Source organism: Motacilla alba, chromosome Z (assembly GCF_015832195.1).
Source record: "Motacilla alba alba isolate MOTALB_02 chromosome Z, Motacilla_alba_V1.0_pri, whole genome shotgun sequence".
Lineage (NCBI taxonomy): Eukaryota > Metazoa > Chordata > Aves > Passeriformes > Motacillidae > Motacilla > Motacilla alba.
The window spans coordinates 59,777,772-59,801,042 of NC_052046.1; the positions used below are offsets into that span (position 1 = coordinate 59,777,772).

Genomic DNA, 23,271 nt, shown 5'->3' on the forward strand with positions numbered 1-23,271 from the left:
AATTAGTATGTAGAGAGTCAAGAAGAAGCAAAGAAGAATGCACATGATAGATTTTATAGCTGTTGGAGACAAAAGGTTAAATTGTAACATACTTCTCTGATAACTCAAAATTTTGAAATGATAGCTAATGCTGAAAGACAGACTAAAAACTCCACAATGTGTAACAACTATAAGGCGTTACAGAAACACAAAAAACAAGAGTTCAACTGGTTTTACAGAAATCCCATTTCATAAATCCGTAAAACTGACCTACAGAGTGATAGAATGTAAAGCCAAAAAACCTTATATATAATTATATAAGAAAAGTGATTTTATGCAAACCTCTTTGCATTTTCCTCATAATATATGAGACATTTCAAAAAAATTTATATTGATATACAAAGAAAAATATACGTATTTTTAAAGATGCAACATGGAAGCTACCAGCAGCAAATATCAAAAGGGCATAATAAATTCTACTGAGATAATATTTTTCTCATTCTCTTTGTATTTAGCAAGTAAACCAAGTAACCAATTTAAGGGATTTAAAGCAGAACTAAAAATCAGCTGAGAATTTTATTGTACTGGCAATAATCTCCATTGAAATAGCTACAATAATGATGTTTTCTGAAGATAAGATATAGCCTGAGTTAAACAAAAAACTTTCTCCTAACTGGACAACAGTAATGAAATCAATTGCAAACCACTGCTAATAAATTCTTTCCACCTCCTTTCCTGGTAAGTGATAAACAATGTCATACCTAGATCATGTCTTACCACTGCATTTCAAAGCACAAAATAAAGAGGTCTACGCAATATTGCTAAGCTACTAAGATGAGCTAATTAATTATGAAATTATTCAAAAGGAATGAAGACTATTCTACTATTGGGCTTGAAAAAACATTAAGCTGCAACATTTTCCACTTTAGTTGATACGGTTACTTGCTACAGTTTCTATCAGCCAGATACAGTAATAGCATGATGTCAGCAACAAAACTATTTTTGACAGTGTGTGACAAAAGTGCGTTTGAAAAAAAACAAACTTCAGAATTGAAAATTATTTCAACAGGATTAAAATTAATTCATTGAAAATACTGGGTTTAGAAGTTCAAAAGCATTGTATTGTAATTTTCAGGAGCAAAGAAGAAAATACACTTTGCTGTCTGATAAGACATGCAAACAATGTTAAACGAGCGCTCTCATTTACTTTCTTTGCAAAAAGGCCAGCTGATGAAAATTTGGAACAAGCAAGAATTTGCAAACACTAAAATAAATGTACAATTTACTGTCTAACTATTTAACAAAATGCCAGTGCCACATTTCAATAGAAGTAAGATTCAGCTTAAAGGGACACCGTCAAATAATTCAGGTTGCAAATGCTTTACATGTGGGAATGGATTGGAAATAAAGTTTAAAATAAGCACATACAACATATTACTTACTTTTTGTCAGTAGTCTGCTTTAATGCACCACCTCTCAAATTGCAGAGACAACATTCCTAAAAATAAAAAGTGAGTAGAAAAAATGAGTTTTAATGATGGTTTACAAATCAATTCTATTCATCTGATCTTGAGTATAAAGCAAATTGCTAAAGCAATCAATTACTGGGTTACCAACTGCTACTCACAAGCATAGCATTTCCTTATAGAGGAAGAAAAGAATACAGCAATAAAAAGAGAAACAACTCATACAACCAAAAGAAAAAAGATATTTGAGTATTACTCACAGATGAAGTGATAGAGTCACTTTGTAATGTAATAAAAAAAACCAAAACAAAATCAAAAACAAAAAAACAAAACTAAATCCCCAACACTTTTAATCAGTATTGCTGTATAAAAGCTGGAAACTGCCATACATTTTACAAAGGTAAAACAAAGTGCTATGGCACATAATGAGTTCAACAGAAGTTACTGAGAAACTGACCCATAAGCTATTGATCTAGCTTAAATTATTTTTTTCTTTTTCTTTTTCCTGCAGTATACCTTCACTGCTTTGATCTTCAGTAAAACTTCATGTCTTTCAGGGCACTCAGCAAGGTGTTCAGCAGTCCCCACATAACACGCTAAAAAACACAGCTTTTCCTACCTCTACTTAAAACTGAGATTTTGTACAGATACACTCTTTTTGTCTTTCCAGCCCCTCACTCCTCCTCTTCAGTCTCCTTCATTTCTGAATCTATCCTTTCCTTTTATTTCTCTTTTTTATCTCATCCCCTGAAAGGAGCTGATGAAAAAGTGTTTTGAACATAGCTATTCTTCTTCCTGACCTGTTTTTCTAAAAGAACAAATGTACAAAATAGAGTCAAGATATTCTGTGACAGTATACCTATATGAGACCATGTCTTTTGAACCCCTACTTTTAAGTTGCCCTTGCAGGACAAACTAGCAAATCAAACAAAAACACAAACAAAGCAAAACCCCAAAAAACTTTCTGTTATACGCCAGTCTGATCTTATCTTAAAAATTATGAAGACTACAAATGTCTGCAAGAAATTTATTTGAATATTACATTTCCTATGAAAAACATCTTTCCTAACCATAGAAAAATGCTTTCTTGCGACAATTGGATCTTCTCTGCTATTCAAGCACAAAATTTTTGCTTTACCAACCAAGACCATGAAGAACAGAACATCCTCTTATGGAGAAATCTTTTAACTACTGAATATTATTGTAGAGTTTTAAAGAAGAGAATTGAAGTTCATTATTCTATCCACAACAATCTCAGGATGGGACCTAGTATGTTCCAGATTACATCTCCCTTTCTAAAAGTAAATATTGACTATTAAATCAGGGAACCTAAAGGCTCAAAACTATACTGCTTTCAGCGAAGTTAAACAAAACTTTGTTTTTTTCTCTGGGCTTGCAATAGTAGCCACTCGGAAAAACAGCATATTGCAATAAAAAACTGTTTCAGAGTAATCCCTGCGCCCCTTCCAGGAACCAGGTCACCCCGCATCTGACAGGCCAGTTCTTCTCCCTCCCTGAACACTTGTGCAGTGTGGTGGACCAACTCCAGCAGAGCCCAGCAGGCATCAGGAGGAGGCAGCAGATGGTGGCACTGATGCCACATGCATGGTACTTATCTGCCACTAGAGCAACTCCAAAAGCTCCTACTTTCCCAGGAAGGTTCTCTCTGTCCACCATATTTCTTTCCCTTTGTCTCCCAGATGGTGTGGTCAACTGAACGCACCACTGTGGGGTAGAGAGCTCATGCCATTTTCCCCGTGTCTTTCAAGCCACACAGGCATCCTGGAGGACTCCATCTTGTAAACACTATTTCTACCTCTTCGGGTCTCTTTTTCTTTCCCAGGGCTTCATTAGATTTAGTGATTTTGTATTGAGTGATTATTTACTGGTTTGTTGGTTTTTTTTTTTTTGCTTGTTGCTGTTTTGCTTTTTAGTAAACTGCTATTTTTTCACTTAGGTTTACTTATATTTGTTCTTTATGGGTGGAAAGGGATTGGTTGAAACTAAGAGGAGGTAACTCATTTTAAGAGTGTCCAGCTCTTTAAACTGTCTTAAGCCAAGACAGCAGTTCTGCAGAGCATGAACTTTTATGATTTATACATAGAGTAACATCTGCAGACTGGGGAAAAGAGCATTAAGTCTAACTCATCAGAAATCTTTGCAGGGAAAAACCTTCATTCTCCACTTTCAAATATGAAAGTTCAGGGGATTTCTCATAAATTCTTTTTAATCTGAGCACCTTCTTAACATTGGCCACAAAAATACTTTAACTCTGCTTTGCAAAATAAAGAGTGCATTTGCTCCTATTTTAAGAGCTTTGACATTCTTAGGTCACTTTACTTAAAAATTTGTTACTTGAAAAATGATGACATTTTTCGGCTTCTAACAAGTGTTTTTCACTTTTATGGAAAACTTTCCTTAGTTAATCCGCTGTGTAACTTACTAATGTAACTAGACTGAGAATCCAAGGCCCTAAAGAAATTTTACAAATGAATTTTACAAACAAATTAAGCTAAAACAGCACAGGAATAGACAGAAGTCATATCTTTACCTACCAACTACAGAGCTTTGACATTAGGTTAAAAATAGAAAAAAAAAAAAAAAAAAGAGGGAAAATTAAATAAAGGAGAGCCCCGAAGCAGAAGAGAAGGTGGCTCTAAATACCCTCATTAGAAGCTATAAAAAAGATCACCCTTACACAGGACCTATAGGAACCAAATATTATGTCCTCTACAGAAACACCTATATGTATCTTTGGTGAGCAGAAAGTGTTGGTGGGTACTTGTTCACTGTGTGCTGGACACAGGCTATAAACAATTAGATCCCTAAGAACAGGTCAATTTCACCAGTGTTCATAACAAAACTGTGTGGGTAGGAACACAGGTTTAAAGCCCATTAAAACTATTTTGTTTATTATGTCTGCACTGCAATATATTTTCCTATATACAGGCGACATGACAACATATTACCTTAACTTGTCTCAATATACTACAAATAATGAAAACTCAGAGAACCTGACATTTACAAAGACTAATATTCCTAATAAATGTACACATGCCATGGGTGGCAGTGAAATAACCCGTGAACTAGTAATTATTACCCGTGTTATTATCCATGAAAGACACAGACCTGCTGAGAGAGTCCAGCTCTCCAAAAGCACCTCTCCTATGAGGACAGGCTGAGAGAGTTATTTGGCCTGCAGAAAAGTAGACAAGGCTTTGGGGAGACCTCATTGTGGCCTTTTAATACTTAAAGGGGGCTTATAAAAAAAGATGGGGAAAAACATCTTAGAAGGAGAAATGGTTCTAAATAAAGATGAGACATAAGGAAAAGTTTTTGACAATAAGGATAGTGCAACACCGGACCAGATTGCCCAGAGAGGCAGCACATGCCCCATCCCTGGAAACATTCATGGTCAGGACATACACAGCTCTGAGCAAACTGGTCTAATTGAGAATGTCCTGGCTCATGGCAGGCAATTTGCACCAAATAACCTTTAAAGGTCTCTTCCAACACAAACTCTTCCATGATTCTGTGGTTCTGTGTTCTCAAAGAGAAAGAGCATGTCTGTGCATCCCTGTCTACCTGCTGTCAGTCTGTGATGTAAAAATCAGAAAAAGAATGTATTTCATTATAAACCATCACCTTAGAAGGTATCCAATCTCTTATTCATTATTACTTTCCAAATCCTTTAAACAAGTAATTTTGTAATTCATATTTGCATTAAATAATAATTTCATAAGCATATTATTTTATACATATCTTAATTAAATCTCAGACCATTTTAAATTGCTCATCTCCTTAAAAAATCTCCATAACATTCCAGAATTACAAGAAGGCTTTCTCTCTTCCACTACCTGTATAAAGTAAGATATCTCCATATAATTCACGAGTTTTATACAGTAACATTCCTTTCGTCTTTCAGCTTTTTTGTGGAAATGATGTTTTTTTTTTCATAACAATACATATCACATTCACTGTTTGTGGACTAAATGTTTCCCCTTACTTTCAAGGAAATATTTTTTGCAACCAGCAACCCTAATCTCACTCTCTGCTTCAATCACTTCAAGAAATTGGTGGAAAAACCTTCAAGTCAGTGTGAATTAACCATGCTTCCTTTGGTACATATATCCAAAAGATGGATCAGCTTTTTTGGAAGGGTATGTCGCTACTCAGGCAAAGCTGCATATTGATTTTTGTTGCATGGATAAATATTACACAAAACCCAAGCCTGTTAACACTCATTTATATTTTAAAATGAATAAGTTTGCTTATCTATGAGTATTTTTTTAGTGTCTGCCAAAATTCAGTCATATTCACAGTAACGCTTACAAACAGCAGTTTTCACACTTCCATATTCCCATATCTACTTCATCAGCAATAGCTGTCTCTATAGGAGACAGGAAGCTGTCTGACACAGCAAGGCAGTAGAATTCTGCCAAGCCATACCAGAGGAATATATATTAAGTCATCTAACAGTTATTTTTATTGAAAACCATGATCATGCACCACACAATCCCCTCTCTTGTTGAACTGCTATTTCTTCTTTGCTTAGGCTCTGTAAATTACAATAGCATCTCCAAATAATTACATTTATCCAGTTAAACGAAAAAGAAATTCAAGCTTATGTCAGTGGAAGACAGGGTAAAATAAAATATATATTACTCTTAATGAATTGTGCCTGACACATTTTCAAAAAGTTTCCTCTTAAAATGCAGTTTCCATAAGGAACCTAATAATCTCTTCCAGCTCTTTGGCATCCATGCCATTAGGGAGCTTTTCATTTAAACTAGCAAGTAGATTCCCTGCTTAAGCCCTTTCCTTTTTCCTTTATGCATGATAAACATCAAAAGCCCCATATTGTCACATTCTTTTTTTGACATTTTCCATCTATAGACCCTTAGTTAGTTAAACAACCACAATTTTTCCTCCTAACTGACTTCATCTGTGGCCACATTCTCCCTTCTGAAATGCAATGAGAAGACATCTTCAGTGATGTCAGGCAAAATGTTTCATTTTTATCCCACATCTAGGGAGATGTGCTTACGCAGCCATGACTTGTGTAGCACATAGACAATAATCTCCAGGATTTTTTCTACAGCAGCAGCTGACATCACTGCTCCACAATCCTTTGTCTGTTTTCTAGTTTCAGTATCTTACAATTTTCTCTAATTATCTCTTGTTTTCCAAATTATCTCAGTAATTTATTAAGATCTTGTTCATTTCTGATTGCCCTTACTTCATAGGCCTCACTAAAAATAAGTCAAAAGCTTCTCTTCAGCTAACATCTCCTGCAACAGCTTCTGCCAAAGGGATAACCATGCAGGCTATGGCTGGTCAAGCCAGTAAAAAGACTGTGTAATGTTTGACAAATGCGACTGAAAAAATGAGACTTGGGAAAGAGTTTGACTAGGTACTTCAATAAGAAGGTAGTTGCTATTGAAAGGAAACTAGTAGCAGATTCAAAACAAAGAGACAAACAAAAAACCCCAAAAGATTCTTCACACAGTACACATCTGTTTGCCAGATGTGGGTGCTAAAATTTTATACTAGTTGAGAAAGAATCTGCCTAAGGTCATGAAAAAGAAATCCAACAAAGGTTACTTTTTACTAAGGAAATAGAAAGATACTGCCTTTGGCTAAGACACTTTCTTTTTTCCACATTGTAGGAGATTAAGAAAGCATTAGGAATGCCTGCTCAAGACATATTTTTCATCAGGTATTAATTTCTTGCTGTGAATGAGATAATAACAGACTAGAACTGACTTGAGTTTAATTCTTCCGGCACATCTTTCTGCTCTACATAACCTGCAGTTTTAAACCTTCATATGCAGAAACACTACCTAGATATTAAGGCAAATCCGAATGCTTGGCACTAAGCACACATTGAAATATATATTACATATCATATATATTTAATTTTCCCAATCTGTGATCCCAAAAAACAAAAAAAAACTTCAACTTTACTAATATATTATTATCATTCACTTAATAAGCTATTGTGGTAACTTTACTGTCACAGCTTTATTTAGCAATGATTTTACCTGAAGTAATATTTTCAAGTAATTTCAATACATTTTGGCTAGTGATTTGAAGCACTGCATTGGAAAGAACATTAAAGATCACCAAGCCCAACTCCCCTGAAATGGGCAGGGACACCTTCCTAGGCCAGGTTGCTCAGAGCCCCACCCAACCTGGCTTCGCACACTTCAGGGATGGGGAATCCACCACTTTTCTGGTAAGACTCAAGGTAAAGAACTTCTTCCTTACATCTAATCTAAACCCTCCAACAATTTAAAGTCACTACCCCTTGATAATGTCTTAAGCACCAAGTAGGACACTACCTATTCAGTAAACAATGTATTTCCACCGTTTTTTCATCAGCTCAAGTCAATTGACTTCAACTAGCACCTAAAAACAGAAGAAAAGTGGTTAGGAAAGGTTTTGGGGTTGTTTTTTTCCCCCTGAAATATTTCTAATAGGAGGTCAAAACAGTTTCAAGAGTCAATTGCTCCAAAGATGTGTCACAATCATGCCAATTTACTAGTCTCCTCTAAAAACAACTAATCAAAACAGGCATCTAATGTTCAACTCTGCTACAGCTAAGTCAGATAAAAATTGTAGGGCTTTGGCTATTAAACGTGTTTTGTTTTCTTCAAGCCATTCTGGTTAGCTTCAAAGACAGAAACCTTTGAACTGAAAATAGATATCCTTAGTCTTCCATCTCTTTTCTCCATTGCATTGTAATGCCCAAGGTCACACTCCTAGTAGTATTAACACAGCTATGAATTTGGATATGGCATTGCTACATTTTAGCTATCTCCTTTTCCCACCTTATTCATAATTGTGTCTGTATTTATCTTTGTGTAAAGAGAAATGGGTTGGTGTTTCTCTTGAAAATGTTGTTTTCAGCAATGGTCCACTAATGAATATGCTAATCTTTCTACATCAAGGGAATAATTTTCACTTGGAAAATGACTTTTGAAATTACTGAATTTCAATTCAAAGTCCACTACTGTATCCACTTCGAGCTATTACCTTCCGAGACAAACTTATTTTTTTTTGTGACAAAATATTTGCAAAAAATAATAAACTGCAGAAAAAATGATGTTTATCTAGTAAAAGATTCAGATTTAGTTTCCTGACAAGGAGCATCATTCTTAACAGAGTTGCTAGATGATACCAGCGTAAGTCACAACCTTCATTTGTATTTTAATTGATTAAAGTCCACACTGATTATGGAGGCTGAGTAATTCCATGAAAGAGATACCAATCACAGGTTAATATCTATTAAACACGTAGAAAGACCTCTGGCTGCAAGCTTAAAGTATGTTCTTGAAAATAGAAGGCGGCCAAGCTTCTTTTTATGGATGAACATTTTACTCTTGCAGTTGCATCCAAGTCTGTTCAAGACATCCACCTTTGGGAATTTAAAGTTTACAAATCATCAGCTAATTGATTTCCACATTTTAGTAACTTAATCCTGCAAACATTCCGTCTGCCCTGCCCTTGATTTAGGGATAGCTAAAAATTTCCTTGCAGTTGCAGCTCCCATATCATACCAATGTAAAGCAACAGTATAAAGAGCAAGTAGTGTTTCCCTATGCTGTCCATAGCATTATTAACAGCGACCTCCAACACTGCAAAGAGCAGGAGATAGCTGGCTAGAACAAGACTTCAAAATGACAGGAAAGGGGGGTTTGAGATGGAAAATGGGAATATGGAGACAGTTCCACAGCCCGAGAAGGAATGAGAACTGAGGCTGAGACTGAAATGAGAATCAAAATACTCATTCAGGTAACTGGAGTAAAAAAACTTGCACATCTTGACATGGGTGGGTACTATGTGTCCTTCCTCCCTAGAATGTGCATATATGAAGCAACACACATACATAAAGTATGAAGTTGAAGTAATTTCTGTCAGAGTGGTTATTAGTCACTCAGTTCTGGAAAATACTTATAGTAGAAAGAGCAACTGCTCCCATACAACTGAACAAGAAAGATTACACTTTCTCCTTTGAAGAGGAGTCAAAAGGAATGAGATTACCTTTCCCAAAACATTAATAAATAAACCACTGAAAACACAAAACTGATCATTCTTCCTGCAAAATATAAAGAGACTGCAAAAATCACTTTTACATAGAGGAAAACACTTGGGGCAACTACAATAACAAATACAGGCTGGGTGGAGAAACGATCAAGGCCAGCTCTGCTGAAAAAGAGTTGGGGCTGCTGGTTGACAGGAAGCTCAGTGTGAGCTGGCCCACAACCTAGAAAGCCAGTGACATCTTATCTTAGCTTGCATCACAAATAGTGTGGTCAGTAGATCAACTGAGGTGATTCTGGCCCTCAAAGAGACCCCACCTGGAGTTCTGCATCCAGCTCTGAGACCACAACAAAAGACCTGCTGAAGTGGGTCCACAGAAGGCCAAGAAAAAGATCAGGAGGCTGGAGGACCTCTGCTGTGGAGACAGGCTGAGAGAGTTGGGGTTGTTCAGCCTGGAGAAGTGAAAGTTCAGGGACACCTTATCGCACCTTCCATTACCTAAACAGGGCTACAAGAAGAGTGGTAAGACAAGGCTTCAAACTGAAAGAGGGTAGGTCTAAGTTATGTAAGAAAGATATTCTTCATCATGAGGGTGGTGGGATTGGAACAGGTTGCTCAGAGAAGTCATAAATACTCCTGGAAATTCCAGAAATTCCTGGAAACATTCAAGATTGGATGTGGCCCCGAGCAACCTGCTCTAGTGAAAGACCATGGCCATGGAAGGGTGTTGGACTAAATTATCCATAAGGTCCCTTCCAACCTTTCTATGATTCTATGAACACTAAGACTAAATGCTTAGCAACCAAACAGGAATGAGAGTGTATCTAATATATATTTATATATGATAAAAATATGTAGGTTTATTCCTATTGTTGTAGGCAGCAAATATTAGATTTTAACCTGAGTAACTTCAGGAAAAAACTGTAACTTTAAGAAAGCAGCACAATACAAGCTGGCCAGGTCAAGATATCCTGCTACTGGCTTTTTATAGCATGTTTTTCCTCTCAATGACTTTGCAGCACTATCTCTGGATATGGTCTTTGGATCAGATATGGTCTTTGAGGATAAATTAAGATTGGATGAATTTGAGGGAGGTTCTCTGGTCCAACTCAATTTCAAGCAGGACCAGATTCAAACCACGTCTGACTGAAATCATAATTCACCCTGCAGGGAATCTCTTCCTTGTAATGTGAGAATACCCACACAGCTGGAGGTAACGAAAGCTGTCAAGGCTTTTGACATGGGTATCAGTGGCAAAGGTTGATTTGGCAAACTCCAGTGAAGGGAATGAAAGGTCAAAATGAGCTTTGGGGTTGAGCCTTACGGCACTTACGTTAAAAACACATTTTCTGAGTTTAATGGTCGCCAGTTCGGCTTCTGTGACAGCATCAGAGAAACCCCATATTTACAAAACTGTTAAAATATGTTGTTTCAAAGGTTAAGTTTTGCAAGCAATAAACACCCTATTACTAGTATAATACTAAAATCAGAAGGAAATACAATGCTCCCCACATCTGAGTCCATACATGGTTATCATCACCATTTAAAATTCTCCCAAAAAGTCTACTTTTTTGCAGAGAAGGTTTGCAAAAATCCAGATTTTAAAAATAAAAAAACTAATATTTTTTTTAAAAATAATAATCAGATCTTATTTTTCTTAAAACAAAAAAACACATCAATATTCAGGGTTTTAATTTTTCTATTATAGTCAGATTTTCCTGTCTAATAACAATATTCAAATGCATTTAAAGCTTGGTAGAAAAATCAGTCTGAAAATTAAGACACTATATCACCAACTCACATGTATTGAGTTAATTTTGGCAGATAACGGGCTCTGAAAACAGCAGTTTATAATGGAAATGATGACACCGTATCTGCGAGAAGGGCACCACTACAAAAAGAACATTCAAAATCATTATTTTCAGTAAAATAGGGCAGTTTGTGAGCAGGAATGTGGAAAAGCTCTTACATGCCACTTTTCTGATGCCTTTGGGAAAAAGAAACTAAAAACCCTTCAAATTACATAAAGGGCTACTCTAGCCATAAATGCAAATAAACCCAAAAACGGATTATCAATAAGTAATATACAAAGCTCATCTATAGAAAAAGAAATTCTGCTAAGTTATTTCAACATAGGATCTGTTCTCAAAATCAGCGCCAGCTAACCAGATTGGGTAGTTAACAGCTTCTGTAGTGCTGTGGAGAACAACACAAGAATCACTTGTGAAAAGTCACACAACCTCCTTAGTAGCCTTATGATCATAATCTACTTGATCATGAAGCAAGCCATTGAAGTGTATTTACCTGTTTCCTGACTTGCTATTCTTTTTATTTCTTTCCTGTCCCAAAACCTTTGTAGTCTAAATAACAGAGGTACTCCATGTTTATGTATTATAGCTATTGGATGACCACATCTTTGCTCATTGTACAGTATGTTGCATTCTCTAATGTCAGTCATTATTCTTCCTGACTTCACTGTTTCTAGCTGAAGCATTTAAGATTAATGAGGCGTTCATTCTCAATCAAGGCACTTTATATGAATTCAGTTACACTTTCAGGATCCATGCAGATGACTTACTAAATATAATTTTATTTTTTATATTGTTTGGGGGGATTGATTTATGGTCATTTTAGTCCATTAGCATACACCATTCTGTATCACTCTTCTCTTTTGTCAATAACTGTTATCAGGACCTCCTGCCTAGTACAATATAAAGATGTATTATGTATCATGAATGCAGGTATATCCTAGAGGGTGAAAATTTGACATTAAGTCTTGTAAAGCATACTTCTTCAGCTACTTAAAATGCTGAAACTGCAAGAGAACAGTACGCTTCTGAATCTCAAAATCGGTTTCCTCTGATAATATAAACTGGAACAGCCATCAAGGAAAAGTCTGGCTCTGTCAATCTAAATCCATATAGGTATTTTCCTATTTCTGTATTTTAATGATGTTCATAGTTGGAATCCACACATGATAAAGTCTGATCTAGCTATTAAGACAACTCTCATTCCTACAGTGCTCTCATGCTTCCTTGCTTTGCAAAGTCATACTGATATACAGAAGCCTAATAGAGACCAAATTTTCCATGAAGTTAATGTAACTGCTGTGATTTTAAGAAAGTATTATTTAACAGAACTTAAAACAATTTCTGTAAGCAGACGAATGAGAATGAATTTTTTCTCCTAAGACACAAACTCTGAAACAAGGTTGTACCAATGTTTCATAACTTCCATTATATTCTTCATTACACAAAACTTTCTTTCTCATTGTTTTCCAATCAACCTTCTCTTCAGGATTTAATGTCTTAGCCAGAAGGGAACTTCTCAGATGGGTCATCTTCAGCTTAGTCTCCTTCCCCTACAAATCAATATGAAGCATAGGAAAAACAATTTCAAACATCCAGGAAGCTGGAATTTCAGGGAATCAGTATTTCCTAGTAACTAAATCTTCCCATACTGTGCACTCTTCTGAGATAAAAAAAGTAAATTCTGGAAGGCATGTGTTTATGTAATTCCCACAGAGAGCCAAATTTGTTTCAGATTTTCTGCAACAGATGCAGTTTTCAGGAATAATTATCCAGAACAAAAATTTAGATGAATGTGATTTTTTATCTCATTCATGCAGAAACTTGAAGTCTCAACTATGTCAGTTGGAATGTAGAATACACTCACACTATATTCCCTACAGTAAAAAAAAAAACATGTTGTGCAATAAGGAATTTTTTTAAATTTCAACTCCCTCTCCAGAGAGACTTATGGTACTACACAGCAAGTTAAAACACAATTAAAATAATATATGTAAAACAAAAGGTATAGAAAACACATTTTATGTTTAGTTTTGGTCAAAAAAGGTGTAGCCAGGCTGGAGAGGTCCAGAGAAGGGCCACATAGATAACCAAAGGACTGGGAAGTCATTTGTTCGGCCATGAGTAAAGACTTAGGGGAGACTTGATCAGGTTCTGGTATTAAAAGGGTGGCTATGAAGAAGATGGAGATTCCCTTTCTTACAAGGAGTCACATGGAAAATATGAGGGGTAATGAGTACAAGTTAGTCCTGGAGACAATCTGATTAGACACAAGAGGAAAAAATTTTACAGCAAAAGCTATTGCAATAATCTCCCAAGAGAACCGGTGAATTTCCCTACATTGGACACTTGAAATTCATCTGAGCAGGGTGTTAGACCATCTTGTCTAGACTGTGATTTTGCCAAGAGGTGTTGGACCAGATGATTCTTGAGGTCCCCTTCCAACCTGGCATTCTATGATTATATGAAAAAATTTTGAAAATTTAAAAATTTATTCAGAAAATAAATATATGCATTTAATTCAAAGGAAGCATAAAACTTCAGGTTGCAGGTTGGTAGGACTAACTTGAATTGCTGATTTTTAAAAGGGAAGGTAGCACTTTGGTATAGATTTCCACATATGCTCCATAATGACATGAAAAGTAATCAGGAAATGATGCCCAGAAATTTATTCTCTTAATGGTTTTAAGAGTCCTATGACAATTATAATCGGTGGTCTGAGATATTAAGGTTGAAAGGAAATTCATATTGCTATGTGTTTGGCAAATCTTATTATTATTATCCCTCTTCTACCACTGCCAATATCAGAAATTAAAACACCATCGAAAGCATCTGAAAGTTAGGATTCATGAAATCTTTTGCTTATTCCTTACTCCCATGATATGCCGCAGCAAAAAAATCAGTGGCCGGCTCTTCAGTAGACACCTCTTAGTATTCTGTCATTGTCTAGGTTTTTAGAAATTGATAGATTCAGCACTTGTTCAGTATTTTTCTTGTTATCTGAGATAGTTTGACAGCCATCTACTTCCTCACATGATCCATTCTGCATCTTTTTAAAAAACAACAACATACTTTCCAGGCTGATGTCACCTCATCTAAGCTCTGCAAACTCTTGTAATAACTAAGAGCTCTGAGATTGCTATTAGTGCGAGATCGGCATGTCAGAACTTTTGAAAGGCCGTATTATAAAAAAAGTGAATTTGTTATCATTCACATGTATGTATTTAATAAAGCATTATTCACTTCCCTGAAACAGCTATATATTTCTGCTATATATCTTGGGTAGCAGATGACTACTATCTATTACTCCTACATCTTCTAGGTAAAAAAGAACAGTTCACATTTGCATGTGAATGACATGTAGTAACAAAGACTAAGAGACAGCAGACAAGAGAACAAGTTTGTAAGTAAATATATTACTAATCTAGAGTTCTATTCAATCTTCAATAGTTCATTAAAACTCTCCAACCTAATGATGACTTAAGGCATTAAGAATAGAACTTTATTCCACAAGTATATATGAATGAAGGACTCTCTTGGGGTACAAATTCATTTCCTTCAGGTTACCAAAACAGAGCTACAGAAAGATGATTTTGTAGCTTTAGCAATTCAACTGTACAATAACCAATACACACAAAAAATTACAGCAATTCAGTTAAATATATGACAGGTAAAGTTTACATTAAAAAATTGTCCAAATCTCCAATAACACATATTTTCTAGTCTTTGCATGGTGAAAATGGTGCTCCCTTTCAGTCCTATTATCTTCCTGTTAGCTAACTTATAAAGTGCAGGAATACACTGGGCCTTCTCTACAGTTTCCAGAGTGTGCTTGTGGAAATCTAAACTGGTCTACTTCAAGCAGTTTTAGATGACTGCACAAGAACTGTGGGAGTTTACGTAATGTGATGCTACCAAAGTGTTAAAATTTATTAAAAAATTAATCATATGAGGTTCAGCAGAGATAGGGAGAGTACTTACGAGTTGTCAGCTATGCACACATAATATGGCAGACTCTGCCTAAGCAGTAGTTCCTGTTGCCAGCTGCAGTTGTGACCACTCTGGTCACAAAGTGAATATGTCTTCAGTTCTAAAACCTCATTATATAAAATTTTCTTTCAGCCAATTCCCATATGGTCTTGATATATCTTTCACGACTTCATCTCATCTCCTGAAAAAATTTGGCTAGAAAAGTACTTTCCCTTATATTCAGATTTTCCTTATTATCAGAAACTTATATGCATCGTACGAGAATAACCCAAAACTTATTCAGTAAAATGTGACTAATTCTTCTCAAATTCATGTTTTTCACAGGTGTTAGTATAAATGACTCATCAAACACTTCACTGTTGTTCTTATCATTCACTTACTGCTGCCATCTGAATGACCAGTTCCAGATTATTTGTAACCTTAAAACCTCAGAACAATTTTAGAATCTTTTCTACGACACATAATTAACAAATTTTAAGACTGGATTTTGCTTTGCAATTTTTTCAGTGGCTTTTAAGAAAATGTACTAGAGTCAAAAGACACTCCTAATTTCCACTCAAATGTATTATTTTTATATTGCAGTTAATACCAGGTCCCAAGGCAACATTTTAAATTTTTCAGTGGCTTTAACAAAAAATATGTGATTCAGTAATAAATGGTATTTCATGAATAAGGATGTGCTACTTAGAACTTCCCTACTTCCACATCACAGCTGTAATTTCCCTGAAAGTAATTCATTTTTTTCAATTTTTGATAGAATAGCAGGGCTTTCTAACCCTGTTTGTTTAACTGATAATTAAATTCTGAGCTCATAACAACAGACTTACACTCTTCCCCTTGATATTCCTCTGAATCTAGAACAGTAGTCATAAAAGTATTTCAGAAGATCCTCAAATTCATGACTGTCTGAAAAGGAAGCTGTAATAGAGTATTCTAGTAACCAAAGAAAGACAAAAAATTGGATTCTACATATTCAGGTGATATCTCCCTTTTTCTCTCTTTTATGTGCATTTTAATTTTCAGTTCTGCTCAAACAATGTTTTTCACAAAACTATATCCTGTTAGCCAATCCTTTCCAGGAGTCTATGAAACTACTCCAAGTTTGTGTATCAAAATGCTATTACATTTTGCACTGAAATTTTCTCATATTTTACAAATAGCTTTTCCCCAGCAAGCATGATCAGAAAAAATACACAGGCTACATACCACATGCACATGCTACCTTTTATTCCTCCCTTAATCTCTAGTGTGTTAGATAGCTAAACAACTTACAGCTGTCCAGGCTTCTTTTCTGCATCGAGAACACAACCACTCTTTATGGACTTCATGAGAAGGAATACCATAGCAACCTAGAATAAGAGAGCTAGATTGATTATTACATTCTGCCTTTTTATCAATGATGTAATACAATTCAATTATACATAAACCTTAATGAAACACGTCTGTCCTGCGACAAAGGAGATATTTACAATCTAGGCTTACTACTAATATCATAGTCTATAAAATGTATCTTCCCAAAACCTAAATAAAAAGAACCCACAAAAATTCTCATAAGAAAACCAAAACAAACCCCCAGCAAACGAAACTGAACAACAAAAAAACTCCAAGCACCCAAAAAAAAAAAACCAAAAAACACCCAAACCAAAACAAAAAAACCAAAATCACAATGAATTTCCTATTTTGTCATTGCAATATCATATCACCAACTCTCCCTGAAGTAAAATTTTGACTTAATGTACTGACATTTATTCTGAGCAAATATACCATACTTCCAAGTATCTCATGGACTTCTTAGACTTAACTGTTACAGTTCTACAGTCCTTAGAAGATACTGCAGAAAAGTCCATGCATTCATCAGTTACTCTTGCAATAAAAAAAGCATGCTAAGTGAAGGAAAATACTGCATCCCCAAATTTAACAGCAATATTCACAAGTCCTCCAGGAGAATTTCATCCTAACTACTTAATAAGGACACAATATCATTGCTCATTGATTCAAAATAGAGAAGCAAAAGAGTAATTAAATCACTAGAACAGAAAAAAGAATCAGAAGTTTGTGATCACTGAAAGTTTACAAGACAGTTAATTCTTCAGTATTTTCACAGCAACCATAAGTTACAGAAAATGTAATGCAGTTATAAAAAAAAAAATAGCCAGTGAGTGAAGCATTACAAATGGAAATGTTCTTCAAGTACTTTTAAAGACATGCTAGAAGCCTAGCTAACTATTTTTTATCAATAAAGCAAAATTTAGAATTACATTTTTGGCAACAGAGCAATTAGATTATTTACTTGCATGAACCCGTATGCAACACTTTGCACATGAAATCAGAAGACTTGTTCCATCTTCTTCAACAAAGGCATTTGATGGATAGTTTTCGGTGTTTTCTTCACTATAAATAAAGCACATCTCTGGAATAAGAGGTTTAGTCTTCACATTTTCTGCCATCAATGTTTCTGCTGAGTTTGCTTCACTGAAAGTAGGACTTTCTTCATCTTGATTGTCTGGCTGGAAAATAAACAAAATCTATATTTAAGTAAAAGAAAGGAGAGTCATACTCTTCCTTGTGACAATGATGAAACTATTCCACCCCTCCCAACTTTCGTACTAAGTGTAACAGTTTCATGAGAAAATTAACTGCTTCTAAGTATTTATCATAGTCATCTTGCCTTGATTGTTCCAAACAACTGTGATATCTGGCATAGCACTCAGCCAGCAAACCAGTGTTATTGCAGTGGTGTTCAGTGGTACTGTACCTCTTGGGCCACTTAACTCAGTCCAAGGCAATAAAGGCTTTTTTCCTGGTTCCCATGCTGAGGAAATTCCAGTTTAGCACCTTCAAATTAGCAACATAGTACTACAACACCATTTTTACTTCCCATTTGACACAGTAATTCCACAAGACAGTGTCAAACAGTGCTCTGCATTAGACTGTTTCCAAGGGAATATTTTTACTGAGAAGGCCAAAGTACCGTGAAAACACTTATTTCCCTAACACTGAGTGAAGGCAATATAAAAGAGACTCTGATAAAAAGTATTAGGAGATGGACATATAAGGATATAGCTAGAAGATACAAACCTACCTGGGTTCACCACACTAAAAAGTGTAATTTTGAGGGAAAATATACACACACACACACACACACACACACACAAAGACAAACCCAGCATAAATGGTAGTAGGAGGCATACAGTGTCTGCAGCCAAGGATAGATCCAGGTGAACAAAGTATGAGCTCTAATTTTAATGCCAGTGAGTTTGTTTACCTCTCCTACAAATGAAATGCTTAACTTTATCTTTTTTATAATTTCTTGGAAATTCAGTAGCCAGGCAGCTATTTCACGCTTCATCCAGAGAAGAAGCTGTGAGAATCTTGCTTACCCTATAGTATGGCATGAGAAGAGTGCAAACAGCACAGTAAGGTTCCTTTTTTGCACAAGCTGCATTGTATTCTTTTTCAGCATTGAAATTGGGTGGTCTTGTCTGCCACAGGTAGACCAGAGGCTTGGCCCATGCCTCTGACTCTTCAACTTTCTCTTCAATTAAGGTACTCTCAGGCAGTTCTAAAAGAAAGCAAACAATGGCTATATTATAGTCGTGGAATGAAGATAAACAACAACGAATCTGTCATGTGTGCTAACAAAGATCAAACAATCTTACAAGAAGTCTGTGAGCAAATATCGATGCAGAAATCTAAAAGAATGTTGTGTAAGAAAAAAACCCACTATTAAGTGCTCTGACATCTCTGTCAAGAGCTGACCAATCCACATAAAGCATAAATAGCCCTACCATTTACAATTTGTATTCATATCAACAACATTATGTCTCACTCTCCCACTGTCTCTTTAATGCCTCCAAACTCTATCCTCTCTCCCTCTATGTACAAGGCCCTAAATTACTTATGGATGGAACATATTGTGTGCCAGCAGCAGCACCAGACAAATCACTCTATTCGCACAGGATGGCACCTCACAAACTCTTCTTGGAGAGTGGCACTCATTTTCCAAAGGGGAAAAAAGGGCAAACATTATAGCCAGGGAGTAATGGGAAAAAATCAGATCTAAGAAGTAGATGCATGTAGAAATATGCTGGATCATATGGACAGTGCCTATTACATCTTTCAGAATCAATAAGACGGCATGCAGGTGTCAATCAGAATAATTATGTGAATGAGGACAGAAAAATGTGAAAAGACCTGAATTAAACATTCATACAATAAAAACAGTTTATAGTACACCATCCTGTTCTAATGATGTATTTAAGAAAAACTGTTCACTTCAGAAGAAGAAAATTCCAACACAGAGAAACATTTAAGTACATTAAGCTGATTCATCACATTCCTTCAGCCCATGACTGCTTTCTCCATTTTATGAAAAAGCAGAGGCTTTATGGATCTCCTATGATAAATGTCACACATTGTTACAAAACCACTATAAAATTGACAACATTTTTATCAGTGCTGAATAAAATATCAACTAAAATATTTGTGTACAAGCAAGCCAAATGTAATAATAAAAAATATATCCTGCATGTGGTTTTTAATCAATTTTTTATAGTTTCTCTAAAGAACTAATACCAATTCAATAAACATTTGCCAATAATCTGGGTAGAAGGGCAGAAAGAAAACAACTGCAAAAAAGCTGTCAATATTTAGCAGCAGAGCTTTCTGGTGAAAAACTTAGCTATCTTAGCTTCAAAGGAACACCAGTGAAAAAACTGAACACAAGAAGAAGATGAGCATATAAAATTACAGCATTACTTTTATAACTTTTTGAACTACTTACTTTGTAAGTTAAAAGCTTAACAAAGCTTTTGCTTAAAAAAAATCTGTCCAATCATATTTTTTCTACTGCTTGCAATTTTAAAGAATTGTAAAACATATAACTCTGAAAATTATTTCTCTAGTTCTCTTCCTACCTATTTAAATTTTCCTTTAAAGAGCCATTTTACAAGCAGCTCTTGCCCTGCAGGTATTGTTTTTAAATTTTTCCTTTTACATTATTTTCCTTCAGGAGCTTGTACCATTAATTTAAATATTTTCATTATAGTTGTGACCTCACAGAAAATTCAGAGCTTGATTCTCCCTTATGAAGAAAACAAAAAGGCACAGAGAATTTGTTGTGAAGGTTTGTATTATCTTCCATACCCATTATCCCCTTTGAAACTGACATCCTTTGATTGCACCACTCCTTACCACCAGAATAATTCTCCCATGATAGCTGAAGCCTTTGCCCAGAACCTCAGCCTATAATGTTCTTCTTTATTCAAAAATCTATCTTCATATTTGTAGTCCTGAAACCAATTCTGGGTTAATAACTGTAGTTCTTTCATACAGGGTTCCAGCTTTTCACTGCCTACAGCAGGCTGCTGATTTCATTATTATATTGGTTCTGGTTTTAATGAAAACAGTATTTACACCTTAATTTCACATAAACTCCATAATTTCAGTTCCCTCTTGTGTGATATTTACAAAAGCTTTCCCAGCTAAGAACTTGAAAAGAACATAAGACACAAGAATAAAGCTGGCTTTAATAGCCTTTCGTCGCTCTTGAGAGTTTGTATTTATTTTGAACCTCATTCCAAAAGAAGCCAAGGACAAGATGTCATATGTATATGTACCAGACTCTATCTATCACAAACTCATAAAAATTTAACACTATTTTAATAAATTTATTTTCTCCTTTACATTATGTTTAGAGCACTTCCAGTTAGCTGTTGACTAGAAGCAAACACTCCTCATTTATTTACCTCTGATCTCTAACATCTATAACATCTATAATTCTGAATTCAATGTCCTTCTAGATCCTTTGAGGTGTGACTGTCTTCTCCATAATCCTTACTGCAGTCTTCTGTCTCTGCATGAATTACGCAAGCTCTCTGATATGATCCTCTGGTATATTACACCACGCAACCCCTCACTCTTCTCCACCATAACAAGAAAGGAAAAATACCAATCCTCTTTCAGAGGGAAGCTGCCTAATCCAGTACTGAAGGGTTCACTAACAAGATACAAAATTAAGAGAAGATGGAATAGACATTCCTAAGGATTACAAACTTTGTCTGATACTCTGTTATCACTACTGTAAGGCTAATAAATTTCAGTTCTCCTCAGGAATTACCTAAGCAACCTTGAGCCTAAAATTATCATCTTTCAAAGACTTCAGAAATACTATTTCATGTCCTTTCAATCAACTTTCACCCACCCACATTGAAATAATCAAATTTCCAAAGAAATTGGTATTAAAAAAAAGTTACAGAATACGTGACCCCACTACAAAGCATGTACAAAACATGACAATGCTGCCTTAAACAACTTCCTCACCAGTAAGGTGAGGAATGCAATCTTCTGTGTAACTATTCTACATCAGTAGAACTCAAGCAGTTTCATTTTGTGTGCTTTATTTTTCGTGTGTGCACCAGCATCAGTGAGAGGAAGAATTTCCATACAAGATTCTCTGGTAGTACAAGTGGAGGTATCTTCCTGATTTCCATGTAGGCAGACAAGTTATGCACCATAAACAAAAACTGAGAATCTGGTTAACCAAAACAGGCAAGGAAATTAAAAGAAAAACCGGCTCTCCAACTGTTCAACAGAAGGCATAGAGAATATAATTACTTGATGCAATAAACACTTCTGTCTTGGCACAGCTTATGGCCTTTCTTCACTTGTTCATTTGATAATACCGATGACCTACTGATGTCCAAAAACATTGTGAAAAACTTCAGGGATTTTTAGATTTCTTTTTTCCTGTTTATCCAGTGCTTCTCACTCCTTTTATTTTCTTAAATTACTGCTTTCATCATTCATTTATTTAGCTGAAGAGCAATCAGTGGCTCAGCCTAAAATAAATTTATTTTCCTAACTCACATTGTTGCACGCAGTTTCAGGGTAGACACTCAGTGGCCTCATGTGAGCTCAGTGTTTCTCTGATCAGACGTGTCTATTACAAGGACACAAAACAACTGCAGCCTCCAGCTAGCTCCTTTCAAAATCCACCTTAACTGAGAATTCTCAAAATAAGAACAGAGAAAAATTTTTAGTGTTCATACTGACTGAAAGATCTCAGAAACTCTACTGTCATAAGCAAGCATACTTTTACTTCAGCTGTGAATCAGTGCCAATTGCAAGTACTCAAAACCTGAAAAAAATGTGGTGGAAGCATCTGTTCCTACAGCAAAAGATACACTGCCCCCCACACCACACCCAAAAACAAGCATCTACTTTATAAGACCAGTATATAATGTTTCAAGAAGCACTATGAACATGACGTTTCATTCATAATCTTACATATTGCCAATTTTCTGAAGGAACATGAGAATGCTCTCAGTTCTGGTAGAGCAAGTTTTGATGAATAGTCCCTTATGCAATGCTGCCAACCAAACACTCTACGATATGCACCATTATGCAATCAAGCCTTCACTGTGGTAACCTGGCCTTGCTCTAAGAGTACCTCCCAACAGCTCACGGCTGCCAATTTGAAAGATAAAGGTCAGCCAATGCAGTGGTGTGAAACATAATGTATGTCTATACGGAGCATTTTCTTTACACAGCACATGAAATGGAGCTGGGGAATCTACCTCGACTTCTGTGTCTGCTGTAACTCAGATCAAGTCACTGACACTTCCTCACAATTCACTGACAGTAAGTGCATGAACAGGACTCTGCACAAGTGCACAACTGAACTCCTTGGTGTGAACTCTGGTGTAACTTTTTTTTTCAGCTTTTCAGCATGAAACATACATTTCAAATTGAGAGATAATCAAGACAAAAGTGAATAAAGCATCCTTAGTACTCTTTCATATATAAACTTTCAATTCAACTACAGTACAAAATACATCTCACTGTCAGAGAGAATAAAAGAAAAATACAGGATTTGAACCTGCTGGCCATGACAGGGAAATCTGCACCTCAACTGGCAGCACTGTTCAAGAGATTGCACACTCATGCATAACACACAGACACACTGACAAATACCAATGAAA

The 23,271-nt window shown here is 35.7% G+C and overlaps 1 protein-coding gene across 4 annotated transcripts in view; it reads right to left on the reverse strand.

The window, feature by feature from the left end:
- The window catches only part of KDM4C (lysine demethylase 4C), a 242,819-nt gene that overhangs the window by 79,438 nt on the left and 140,110 nt on the right, over positions 1-23,271 (reverse strand). For all 4 annotated transcript variants that reach the window (XR_005255234.1, XM_038124136.1, XM_038124135.1 and 1 more), the window contains 4 exons: positions 18,670-18,851; positions 17,580-17,796; positions 16,562-16,638; positions 1,422-1,477 (listed from right to left, as the gene is read on the reverse strand). Coding sequence is in view for 3 of the 4 variants with exons in the window: in XM_038124136.1 (XP_037980064.1) it covers positions 1,422-1,477; positions 16,562-16,638; positions 17,580-17,796; positions 18,670-18,851 (532 nt within the window). In the remaining variant the exon portion in view is untranslated. The remainder of the gene's footprint in view (positions 1-1,421; positions 1,478-16,561; positions 16,639-17,579; positions 17,797-18,669; positions 18,852-23,271) is intronic.